General features: G+C 45.7%; 1 protein-coding gene and 1 pseudogene across 1 annotated transcript; one reads left to right on the top strand and one right to left on the bottom strand.

The window, feature by feature from the left end:
* Positions 1 to 1,311: 1,311 nt before the first annotated feature.
* LOC119353604 (trafficking protein particle complex subunit 3-like) lies at positions 1,312 to 3,468 on the top strand. Its single transcript, XM_037620226.1, has 4 exons — positions 1,312 to 1,410; positions 1,504 to 1,601; positions 2,431 to 2,530; positions 3,107 to 3,468. The coding sequence occupies exons 1-4, from the start codon at positions 1,351 to 1,353 to the stop codon at positions 3,227 to 3,229; spliced, it is 381 nt and encodes a 126-aa protein (XP_037476123.1). The 5' UTR covers positions 1,312 to 1,350; the 3' UTR covers positions 3,230 to 3,468.
* A 272-nt stretch (positions 3,469 to 3,740) lies between these two features.
* LOC119353602 lies at positions 3,741 to 12,614 on the bottom strand (annotated as a pseudogene).
* Positions 12,615 to 13,415: the final 801 nt, after the last annotated feature.

The raw sequence follows: 13,415 nt of genomic DNA, 5'->3' as shown, positions 1-13,415 counted from the left end.
TCAGACAAGGTATCGCATCGAAATTCCAGCAAAGAGTGGTCGTGGAAAGAGCTCGAGCAGCAGCCATTTAATGTTTGTGACGTCACTTCCTACTCCTTGCACCCTGAAGAACGGACCTTCCTCATCAGCACCAAGAAGGACACCACCGAGGCCACCTTCAGCTTTGACACGGAGAGGCATTCATCGAAACTACTTGGCAATTGGGTTCTGCCCTTCGACGGCCAGGGTCACTTTGACCAGCACCTCAAGGCCTTTGTCGGGCTCTCCAAAGAACCGGACACCCTCGGCCAAATTTACTGCTGCGACGTGCCCATCTATGGTACCTGTGAAGGGCAGTGCCCTGTCCCTTCGATGAATCTCCGCAAGGAGAATCTGTTCATTTCTGGTGACCCAAGGGATAAGCATGTAGGTGCTACCCTTGTCTATATGGGAGGCGTGAGCAAATTCTGTCTCGTGCAGTGTGTCAACAAGGAGGTCGCTTGACAACATTCTCTTGACAACATTCTCTCTCAGCCTGGACGATCAGCGTAAAGAACTGACAACATTCTCTCTCAGCCTGGACGATCAGCGTAAAGAACTGACAACTGGCGATACCTGTCACTCGCAGTACTACAAAGTGCCCAAAGCAACCACCAAGTCGTTACTCGTTCAAGATCCTGTGGCATTTTGGATGTAGAATGCTGGAAGTATTGTCATGATAATCAGTTCCTTATTTTATTTTCACTCAGTTACAACCCTGTTGCCTTCTACAGTATGTTTTAATAATGTCTGCACTCCTGTGATTTAGTCAATGTACTGTCTTTTGTTTTCATGTTAGTTTGCAACAAGAAAGTATTCCATTATGTGTTTGTTTTCATGTCTTTTGTTTTCTGGTAGGAAGTTGCAAACTAAGTGTCGGGGGTGCTGCTGCTTCAGTAAACCTGTCACCTGGCAACGCCATAGAAATGCATCGTTTTAATCTGTTTTTGTTGCGCTGTGATTTTTCTAACATGCGTTTCCCTCCTATCTGGATGTGTGCCAGCGTGTGATGTTCTCTGAATCATACTTTAGGCCTTGTTTGGTACTAGGGTTTTTGAGGGGATTGGTGGGGAACCTTTAGTTTTCTTTAGTGGGAAAAGAAAATTGTTGCTTTAAAAGGGAACCTCTAGTTTATTTTCTTTAGTGGGAAAGAATGGGCCGTTCTACTCTTTTAGGGGCCGATGGACTATACAGTTGGCAAGCCCAAGCCCAAACTTTATCCGCAAAACAAAAAGGATAAGCCCAAACTGGCCTATAACCAAAGTACTAGAGACCGGCGACTCTGCAAGTGGTTCTCTCTGTTCTCTCTCGCCACCGGCCCCGATCTCGGCGATGCCGCCTCTCACGACCCCCAAGTCCGGTGATGCCCTCTTCGCCAGCGTCGAGCGCATAGTAAGCTTCCAAACCACAGCCCACCCCCCGCCCCCTCCCCCTGGCCTCCCGTACATCTGCGCCCCGCGCTGATCTGGTTGTGTTGTTCTGCATAATGCGGAGCTCTTCACGCTCACGTATGGCACCATCGTGCGGCAGCTGCTCACGGATCTCGAAGAGGTCGAGGAGGTCAACAAGCAGCTCGATCAGATGTACGCCCGTTTTCTTACTTCATCTGCCTCTTAAGTTTCTAGGGAAATTTGGAAACTGCTGATGTCTGATGGGGCATTTGAGGGATCAGATCTAGAAGTGGGAATCTGGGAATTTGCTGTTCTTTTACCCAGGGATCAGGTGTGAGGGTTTAACAGTGAGCTAGCTGCAATATTCTGAGAATGAGAATCCAAATAGATGTAGCTATGCATTTCGCGCCCTAATTGACTAATGTTCGTGTAGTCTGTGTGTGAGCAGAAGATTGTGTTATTTGGTGATCTTGTATCAACTTCTCAATTGAAGAGATTTATCCTACCCGGATTATATACAACTCCTGGTGTTGTCATTGTTGGTGTGGCAACACATCATTTATGTTCCATTGTTCCATGGAGGAGGAGATTGTCCAATTGCACTATACTCCAACTCTCCAAACCTGATCCTGTTTTTTGTACTGAGTCGAGGAGCATGGATCTAGCACATTTAAGAATTAAAGCCATGCATCACTTGTAGAACAAAGAGGGATGGCGGGATATGAAAGTGAATCACATATGAATTATTAATATGTTTCCTACTACGGTTGCTAGTTTATAGCTTATGTGGTGAATTGACTCTCAAGGCTTGCTAGCAGTTATTACTATGATTGCTGTATTTTAACTTTGCTTGGGAAGTGAATCACATATGAATTCTCAATAGTCTCCTACTATGGTTGCTGGTTTATAGCTTATTTAGTGAATTAATTCTCAGGCTTGCTGGTAGCTATTAATATGATTGCTGTATTTTAACTTTGCTTGGGAAACCTTTCTTACATGTTATATCTTCTTTAATATTCAGGGGTTACAATATTGGAACTCGGTTGGTCGATGAATTCTTAGCCAAGTCAAATGTATCAAACTGTGCTGACTTCAAGGAGACTGCTGATACTATAGCAAAGGTCATTTGCTAAACTTGCTATTCTCTGGTTGAGATTAGCACAAAAGTAATGCATGCATATTTTGAAGTTCTTTTACCTGTATTCATATGCCTAGACTTTTGAGACAAAATGTTTTGAGAGGCCAGAAAGGGAATACATATGTTTATTAGTCAACAGAAGTCGACAGTGTGGCAGTTTTTACCACTGTATAACAGTGGTTTCAATTTTATGAGATGCAGACACTCAGCTATGTTTGTCCGGTGATAGCATTCTTTACTGCTACCATAGCTATGCACCATTCAGGGACATTCCATGCCCTCTCTTTCTTCTACAGATTCTCTATGTAGTACATTAAACTCATTTCTTATGCACCTCAACTTGTTCATTAATCGAAGGCCCAAGACTTACTACCATATTTTCAAGGTTGTTCAACACTTTTTTTTTCTTCTTAGAACAATCAAACTCATCCCCTAGCAGGTTCCCCCTTCTGCTATCCTCCTTATGGCTTTATGCTCTGACAATCTTCCTTTTTTTCCTTATGAGTTTCAGAAGTCATTTACCATTCGCTGATCAAGTTTAATTGATGTTGCGGTGCAGGTTTCCGTGAAGACGGAGGTTACATGGGTCCGTGATATGCTTCGCGGTGATGATGCCTACGAGATGCGGGTGAAGCTCACCAAGCAAGTCCCGGAGGAATACCCCTACAAGGATGATGACTAGTTTCATCTCAAGGGGTAGCTCTTCCGCACGGTGGCGCTTGTTGCGCTTGTTTGCTTGTCTGGATATCTGTTTTGCTTTCCCTGTGGGTGTAATTCTGGTACAACCGTCATGTTTTACATGAGGCACCTGTGCATTGTATTTTGCAGCTGCACTGTGTACCGCAGATGTATTGTAGAGATCTTGTATGGTTTTCCTGCTTTGGAACAGTGCCTGGGAATGAAGTGCTTTTACTCTGATTAGCTGCCAAATCTTTTGGGAATAAACTGGTCTGGAAAATATCTTTCAGAGCTACTCCCTCCGTAAAGATATATAAGTAGTGATCTAAACGCTCTTATATTTCTTTATTATAGAGGGAGTAATTGGCAAACCATTTTCTGCTATGAAGTTATGCACTTTTCAGATAGGCTACATCTACAATATCAAATATGTAACTACAAAAAAGTATTTTATGACAAATCTAATCTAATGAAACTGATTTGGTGTTGCAGTAGCATTCATATTTCTTCTCTCCTGCATTTTAAAAAAATCAGTGGTGCCAACGTATTACGTCCCCTCGTGAAATCTATCAGAAAAGCTAGGCACCAAAAAAATGCTTTTTTGAAAAGAATGAAAACATTAGGCGTTAATATAGACATCCGTTTGCCAGCTAATCTTCCCAGCCATCCTTGGTCGACCCGCTTGAAGCCAGACCTTTCGAGGCAGGTTGGGCATAGAGTTTGATGGTGTCAACGGCGCCTCCTCACCATCCCAGGTCTCCCCAATTGTCGTCCCACCGGTACCTCCGGTGCGTCAAGCTTCTGGTATGCTGGCCCACCATATTGCTTACGCACCCTCCGCCTCGGTATTACTCGGAAGGTGTTCCTTGTGACTGCGGTATCAAGATTGATTCTACAGGTTTTTTCTTCTGTGACTTTGAGAACTATCAATATGTCATTCATGGTTTCGCTGATAGAAACGCTCACATGTGTCTGGATTAATAATGACAGAAGAAGAGAGGATCAGTACAGCACTCAGACAACACAAAAAACAGAATGCCGAAGTTCCGGTTCTATATCGAAGTTGATAAGAGCAAAGGTAGATCCAGGGAGACAATTTTAACAAACATCAGAAAAAAAATACAATACTACTGCTAAGCATGTATGTAGATCGGGATAGGCATATTATACTGCAATTCATGTGTGATATAACACCCATGATCAAACATGGAAGAACAGACACAAAACTGGATTTTGCAGCCACGGCTTGGTAAAGTGCAACAAGGCACTCATATGCCTGTTGGACAAACTTCCACTGCAGAATGGAAAAGAAATGGCAGTTTTTTCAGAAATGTATATACTCCAAGCAAAAAGTAAAATGCTGAGACATTTCATATGAGAAGATTAAGCCATAAGAGCCAACCATATGATTATTTCCAAAGATAAATTATCATGCACAGTAGCATACCTCATTGTGATCGTTTGCTTCAACATGAACTGTATCTAGTGCTAACGTCACATAATCTGCAGCCATTATGCTAACATCAAGTGGGTTTACGCCTTTGTTGTCCATCAAAAGGGATAGAGCTGACGAATCAGGCTTCAACTGTAACAAGTCACTTAAGTGCAAAAATGTGGAAAGGGCTCGAAAGAACTAAGATGAGTACATTAATAAAACTTCAGAGAGATCACTTGAAGGAATATCTTGTCAAACATTTGCTATTTGAGAAAAAAAATGGATAGTCGGTGTTCTTGAGGCAAACACTAACAAAGTTCTACAGGGACTCCATCTGCACTTCAGCAAAAATAAATTATGTCTGATTTAACCCCCAAACTCCGCCTATGTTGTCTCAACATAGCAGGTCCCAAGCCCGGGTAAAGGAGGAGGGTTGTGATAGGCTTGGCGAGCCAACGTAAAAACTCAGCCATTCTTATGGAGATGAAACACAAAAGATTTTCGTTGGGGCGTAACCCTCTCAGCGACGCGCCACATCGGAACCCCGGTGTGGTGGAAAATGGGCAAGGGCCGGGCCGTCACCCCCCAGGTGGCGCAGCGTATCTTGATCCGGATACGGTGGCAAGTGAGCGAGGATCGGGTCGTCGCATCCTTAGTGGCGCGCTACATCGGTGCCCGGATGTAGTGGAAAATGAGCAAGGGTCTTCGCATTTGATTCGACGAGTGCAAAGGGTAAGGAAGCTAGCCGAGCCTAGGAGGATTCGCTTAGGTAGCTGGAACGTAGAGTCTCTGACAGGGAAGCTTCGGGAGCCAGTTGATGCAGCGGTGAGGAGAGGTGTTGATATCCTTTGCGTCCAAGAAACCAAATGGAGAGGACAGAAGGCGAAAGAGGTGGAGGATACTGGCTTCAAGCTGTGGTACACAGGGACGGCTGCAAACAGAAATGGCGTAGGCATCTTGATCAACAAGAGCCTCAAGTATGGAGTGGTAGACGTCAAGAGACGTGGGGACCGGATTATCCTGGCCAAGCTGGTAGTTGAGGACTTGGTTCTCGATGTTATCAGCGCGTATGCCCCGCAAGTAGGCCACAATGAGAACACCAAGAGGGAGTTCTAGGAAGGCCTGGAAGACATGGTTAGGAGTGTACCGATTGGTGAGAAGCTCTTCATAGGAGTGTACCGGGCACGCGCACACACGCATGCAGCAACACACATGCACGCGCACACACACGCAGCAACACACACGCACACAGCACACACACACATACACACACACACAGCAGCAGCATACACGCAGGCAGCACATAGGCAGCACATAGGCACGCAACAGCACACACACGCGCGCGCACGTACACACGCAGTAGCAAACACACACGCAGCAGCACACACGCACACACACATGCAGCAGCAGCACACATGTGCGCGTGCACCCACACACGCAACAGCACACACGCGCGCACAGACATACCGCATGAGGGGCAAAATCATCTTTTCAGGTGTCATTTAGTCTCAAAATGGACGGAAGCGTCGTATAGGGAATAAAATTTAGGACTAGTGTCAAATAGGGAAGAATTTTTTTTCCAATGTCAAATAAGGAACCAGATTTTAAGACAGTGTCAAATAAGGAATTTTCTCTACATCTAACACAGGTTTTGAAGGGGCGCATGGGGGCTTTGGCTATGGTATCAGGAATCAAGAAGAAGATGTCTTAAGCTTTGCTCTAGCCTACAACATGATTGTAGCTAACACCCTCTTTAGAAAGAGAGAATCACATCTGGTGACTTTTAGTAGTGGAACACTCTAGCTAGATTGATTTCATCCTCTCGAGAAGAGAAGATAGGCGTGCGTGCCTAGACTGTAAGGTGATACCTGGAGAGAGTGTTGTACCCCAGCATAAGCTGGTGGTTGCTGACTTCCGCTTTCGGATTCGTGTCCAGCGGGATAAGCGTGCCAAAGTCGCTAGAATGAAGTGGTGGAAGCTCAAGGGGGAGGTAGCTCAGGCGTTCAAGGAGAGGGTCATTAAGGAGGGCCCTTGGGAGGAAGGAGAGGATGCGGACAATGTGTGGATGAAGATGGCGACTTGCATTCGTAAGGTGGCCTCGGAGGAGTTTGGAGTGTCTAGGGGAAGGAGAAGCGAAGATAAGGATACCTGGTGGTGGAATGATGATGTCCAGAAGGCGATTAAAGAGAAGAAAGATTGCTTCGGACGCCAATACCTGGATAGGAGTGCAGACAACATAGAGAAGTACAAGATGGCGAAGAAGGCCGCAAAGCGAGCTGTTGATGAAGCAAGGGGTCGGGCATATGAGGACCTCTACCAACGGTTAGGCACGAAGGAAGGCGAAAGGGACATCTATAAGATGACCAAGATCCGAGAGAGGAAGACGAGGGATATTGGCCAAGTCAAATGCATCAAGGACGGAGCAGGCCAACTCTTGGTGAAGGACGAGGAGATTAAGCATAGATGGCGGGAGTACTTCGACAAGCTGTTCAATGGGGAGAATGAGAGTTCTACCATTGAACTGGACGACTCCTTTGATGAGACCAGCATGCGTTTTGTGCGGCGAACCCAGGAATCTGAGGCCAGGAGGCTTTAAAAAGGATGAAGGGGGGCAAGGCGATAGGCCCTGATTGTATCCCCATTGAGGTGTGGAAAGGTCTCGGGGACATAGCGATAGTATGGCTAACCAAGCTTTTCAACCTCATTTTTCGGGCAAACAAGATGCCAGAAGAATGGAGACGGAGTATATTAGTACCAATCTTCAAGAACAAGGGGGGTGTTCAGATTTGTACTAATTACCATGGAATTAAGCTGATGAGCCATACAATGAAGCTATGGGAGAGAGTCATTGAGCACCGCTTAAGAAGAATGACAAGCGTGACCAAAAATCAGTTTGGTTTCATGCCTGGGAGGTCGACCATGGAAGCCATTTTCTTAGTACGACAACTTATGGAGAGATATAGGGAGCAAAAGAAGGACTTGCATATGGTGTTCATTGACTTGGAGAAGGCCTATGATAAGATACCGCGGAATGGCATGTGCTGGGCCTTGGAGAAACACAAAGTCCCAGCAAAGCACATTACCCTCATCAAGGACATGTATGATAATGTTGTGACAAGTGTTCGAACAAGTGATGTCGACACCGATGACTTCCCGATTAAGATAGGACTGCATCAGGGGTCAGCTTTGAGCCCTTACCTTTTCGCATTGGTGATGGATGAGGTCACAAGGGATATACAAGGAGATATCCCATGGTGTATGCTCTTTGCGGATGATGTGGTGCTAGTTGACGATAGTCGGACGGGGGTAAATAGGAAGTTAGAGTTATGGAGACAAACCTTGGAATCAAAAGGGTTTAGGCTTAGTAGAACTAAAACCGAGTACATGATGTGCGGTTTCAGTACTGTTAGGTGTGAGGAGGATGAGGTTAGCCTTGATGGCCAGGTGGTACCTTGGAAGGACACCTTTCGGTATTTGGGGTCAATGCTGCAGGAGGATGGGGGTATTGATGAAGATGTGAACCATCGAATCAAAGCCGGATGGATAAAGTGGCGCCAAGCTTCTGGCATTCTCTGTGACAAGAGAGTGCCACAAAAGCTAAAAGGCAAGTTCTACAGGACGGCGGTTCGACCTGCAATGTTGTATGGCGCTGAGTGTTGGCCGACTAAAAGGCGACATGTTCAACAGTTAGGTGTGGCAGAGATGCGTATGTTGAGATGGATGTGTGGCCACACGAGGAAGGATCGAGTCCGGAATGATGATATACGAGATAGAGTTGGGGTAGCACCAATTGAAGAGAAGCTTGTCCAACATCGTCTGAGATGGTTTGGGCATATTCAGCGCAGGCCTCCAGAAGCTCCAGTGCATAGCGGACGGCTAAAGCGTGCGGAGAATGTCAAGAGAGGGCGGGGTAGACCGAATTTGACATGGGAGGAGTCCGTTAAGAGAGACCTGAAGGATTGGAGTGTCACCAAAGAGCTAGCTATGGACAGGGGTGCGTGGAAGCTTGCTATCCATGTGCCAGAGCCATGAGTTGGTTGCGAGATCTTATGGGTTTCACCTCTAGCTTACCCCAACTTGTTTGGGACTAAAGGCTTTGTTGTTGTTGTTGTTGTTGTTGTTGTTGTTGTTGTTGTTGTTGTTGATGATGATGATGATGATTTAACCCCAGTAAGTACGGTAGTTTTGGTTTGTGGCCCCACCTAGGCCCAAAATTCTGATCAGAGTATGGCATGTCCAAAACTGTGGTCATCAGTTGATAGCACTAGTTTTGGCTGCCCGTTGACAGTAAACTAAACTATAATTGGCAACGCATTACTGCCATGTCTCTACCAGTTGTGTGAACTATCCAATCCCAACATCACCAAATTATGGTACTCCCTCTGTTCACTTTTATAAGGCGTTGTAGACACTTCAGACAACGTGCAAAACTGCTCAATTTCAGTTGTCTGAAACGACTTATAAAAGTGAATGGAGGGAGTAGCCAAATTTTGGTAGGGTGAAACTAAATTACCAAACAAATATGCATCAAGTAATTGCACCATGGGCCTTGGTGCATTTAAAGTATTGCCTGATGGCGCCAATTACATCCAGCCGTCCATTGACAGACAACAAAAGTGATGTGGCAAACATCTAAGTGGCATGGGTAACTAAGTTTCGGATTCCCAACATGGATAGAAGATTAGTTATATCTTCCTATGGTAATTTAGGAAGCATAACTGAATTTTTTTGAATACCTCATTGATACTTGACGAAAATTTTATTAGTTTAGCCGCCATAAGACCATGGCAAACCTTCAAAAGTTTCTTTTTTATCTAGCAAGTTTAAGCATGATATAAGCATATACTATCGTAAGCAAACTGCACACAACCGGAGAGTAAAGAAGAATAAATGGCTAGAAAGTCACCTTCGGAAACTTTCAAGCAGGCAATGAACTTCTTTTCAATGAGATACCTATGGGATGGATAACATTCGCTGATAAGAGGATCCAGCAAGAAGTCCATCGAGGATGTTGTCGCTGTGCTGTTATCTTGTCATTTGGCTTCTGTACTGGCTCATCTTTTCTTGTGCTAGTTCCTTTGTTCTCAGCAATGGGATTCCTGAATCCACCCCCCTCGTGTGCCTTGTGTTGCGTGTTAAGATCTGTCTTGCCATTCTGCCCTGCTTTGCCAACACCTGGATCTGCTACAGCGTTACCATTGTTTGTTCCTGCTGGTAGGATTCCAGTACTATCCTGAATTCAAAAGGAAATCAATGTGTCAAAGAAGAAAATATCGCCGCTGGTGTAGTGCCTTTTAGATTTGCATGGCAATTGCGTCACTGGATCACTAGGCTTAACTGTCTGAAATTAAGTTTGCATGCAAGTACTCGGCAACATTTTAATTCAGTGTGAACTTGTTCATCAACCCAATTTGATCTAGTAGTACTGGGGCCGAATTTATATCATGAGACGATAACACAACATTGAATATGAATATCACACCCTAAATACAGTAGTATGAACATGTATGAAACTTTCAAATCAAAGCTATCGGAGTTCTCTCATTGCGGAAACAGAGTATAACCTTTTCACTAGAAAATTAGATGACATACCATGTTGATGTTCAGAACATCACATATGCTCTGGAGCTATTGAGAACCAAGGTATGGATCACCAATGGTCATCACATGAGCAAACTCCATCTTCTATACAATGAAACCGGACAGTGTCCCTTACAACTATTCTTCTTCTTGTCACAAGTGATATGAGTTTCATAGCAACATGGCAATCATCACATATCCTGAGGTTTTTCATTATACGGATAGTTGCTCCTTCAGGGCTGTGAATAAGGCCAAAGGCAAGGGCCATTTTCTCACTGTGATACATAAGATGCTCTGCCTTTTGTTCATCCTCAACATCATGTAGGACAACTGCAAAATTTGGAACATATCCAATCCCTTTGATCTGGTCTATCAACTCTCTCAGTTTTCTCATGATCTGGTTTATCCATTGGTGATTCTTGTCGTCTGATGTGAAAACTTGGACCTCACTTCCTACTTGAATCCAACTAACACCAGACTCTTTCCTAACGCCCCTCTCTTTCATCAGCTTCCGGACCTTCACAACACCATCCCATCGGTTTGCTCTTGCATACATGTTAGAAAGCATAACATAGGTCCCTACATCATTGGGCTTCAACTGAAGGATCTGCTCTGCTACTCGATGACCCAGGCCATAGTTTTTATATACCTGGCAAGAACCTAAAAGTGATTTCCATGCAACAACGTCTGTGCCAATATAATTGCCCAATATGAAGTGTTCTGCCTCATCTAGGCGTCCATCTCTGCACAGCAAACCAACCATGCAGGTGTAATGTTCTCTTCCAGGTTTTATTCCCATTTCCTTCATCATAGTGTTCAAATAGTACAGTCCTTCGTCTACAAGTCCCAACTGTGCACAAGCTGACAGCACCCCAACAAAGGTCACATAGGATGGGGTTTCTTCAGCAAACAACATATCATGAAATACAGACATGGCTTCTCTCGCAAGGCCATGATGAGCATAGCCTATTATGATCGAATTCCAAGAGACCATGTCACGCCATGGCATAGAGAGGAAGACTCTCCATGCATCATTTATGCTGCCACTTTTTGCATACATGTTAATTAGGGCATTGCAGACAGACAGAGCACCCCAATGCCCAGTTTTCATAGTGGAGGCACTGAGTGCATTACCATTTTTCAGGGCTGCAAGACCAGCACAACTGTTGAGAGCCACGGCATAAGTGAACTCATTTGGTTGGACTCCTTCCATTTTCAAGTCCAAGAATAACTGCAATGCCTCTTCAAACAGCTCATTTTGGGTATAAGCAGTCATAACAGCTGTCCAAGAAACAACATTCTTTTCTAGCAAAACCTCGAACGCGGAACTAGCATCATATGCACACTCACATTTCCCATACATATCAACCAGCGCGCTGCCCACATACACACTTAGCTCGAGCCTCCTCTTCAATGCCTGGGCATGCACTTGACGACCAAGCAACAACTCTTTGGTGCTAGCACAATGCCCAAGAATCGCGACATACGACACATGATCCCATTGCTCAACTTCTCCGACCATGCTTCTCACAACACTGACGGAGCAATCAAACATCCCCTTGTCAAGAAACCCATTTATCATCGAGTTGAATGCGAACGCATTGAAGCCGGGCACACTCTCGAACACCTTCACCGCATCCTCCACATGAGCACACTGGCAATACATATGCAGAACGCGTTGCAGACATAATGGTGCTCCGCCAGCCCAGACTTGACAGCATGCCCGTGGCACTACCTCCCCATGTCATAGCACCATACATGGGCCGTCGCGGACACGGCGGTCGACAGGACGTACTCGTTGAGGCTGAAGTCGGCCGCCCTGAGCAGCGCGAGCGCGTCCCCGTGTTACCCGGAGGAAGCGTATCCGGACATGAGGAGGTTCCCGGAGACCGGGTTCCGGGAGGGCATTGCGTCGAACACCTGGTGGGCGAGGCCCAGGCGGCCGCACTTGGCATAGAAGGCGATGAGGTGGTTGTGCAGGACGACGTCGAAATGGGTGGCTCTGATCGTCTGCGTGTGGACTGCCTTGCCCGCGGACAGATTGCCAGCGGCCGCCGCTGCGCGAAGCACGGCCACGGCCGCGTGCCTCTGGAGAGCCGCGCCGCCGGGACTAGGCATGGGAATGACGCAGTAGCTAACAAGTAGAGAATGGAAAACTACGACCTGAGAATGGAAATGGCGCAGTGACTAGCAGAGGCAGGCGGCGGAGCCAGGTGGAGCAGAGGCGGGAGGAAGAACCAAGGGAGGGCGGCGGAACTAGAGAGGGAGGATGGCCAGGAGGAGCCAGCGCCGGCGCGGCGCGGCACGGTTCGGCCCGCCGCCATGGCTGGTAGAGGAGAGGGTGGGAAGGAGAGTTTTTTGGTTAGGGATAGAAGATTTGACAGGGGTAATCTTGCAATGCCAAAAATCTGACAAGCTATTCATAGCTCGACTGTAGTCAAAAGAAGAAGAAAACGCTATTCACAATTTGGCTAACATGATATGTTGATATTTCACGGTGGCGCTATTTTAGCATAAAAACCAAAATAGCAATGGTATTTTGGCATTTTTGTTTTATGAAACACAGTATAATCGTAGATGCCCACATACACATGGTTCGTATTTGATGGAAACGTTTCCTCCCATCAAACGAACATCGCCGAAAAATATGAAATAAAAACAGAAAAAAGCGAACACTGGTGCCAAGTTTAGAACTCGAACCCCAATGAATTGGTTCCACACAAGAAACCTAATTAGCTATGCTACACTTAGTTCATGACGCCTTGGTTTTGATTGGTGCTATCTTAAAACGTTCAGTTTCAACTAATAGTATTGTGGCAATTTAATTCTTAAAGGCTAGGCGACCTGCTAGCCGCTTAATTTGCTTCGTACACGTGAAATTGCTCATTGATGACAACCTTTGCCTTCCTATGTTATGGGTTTGCCTCCCTATGTTATGGGTTTCATAGTTTTTTAGGTCAGTTTTATCTTTGTCATTGACTCCAATCTCAACTGTTGTTGGCTTAATTATGGTAGGAAGGCTTAAAGGTTGAGGAGACTATGTCCGCTCTCATTCCCTCTCTCTCTCTCTCTCTCTCTCTCTCTCTCTCTCTCTCTCTCTCTCTCTCTCTCTCTCTCTCGGTAAAACCATAGTCGCTGCTTCGCTCTCTTGCTCGCTCGCATGTGCCTTCCTCGT

Source organism: Triticum dicoccoides, chromosome 2A, assembly GCF_002162155.2.
Source record: "Triticum dicoccoides isolate Atlit2015 ecotype Zavitan chromosome 2A, WEW_v2.0, whole genome shotgun sequence".
Taxonomy (NCBI): domain Eukaryota; kingdom Viridiplantae; phylum Streptophyta; class Magnoliopsida; order Poales; family Poaceae; genus Triticum; species Triticum dicoccoides.
The sequence above is the reverse complement of the archived record's forward strand: the minus strand, read 5'-3'. Positions and strand labels throughout refer to the sequence as shown.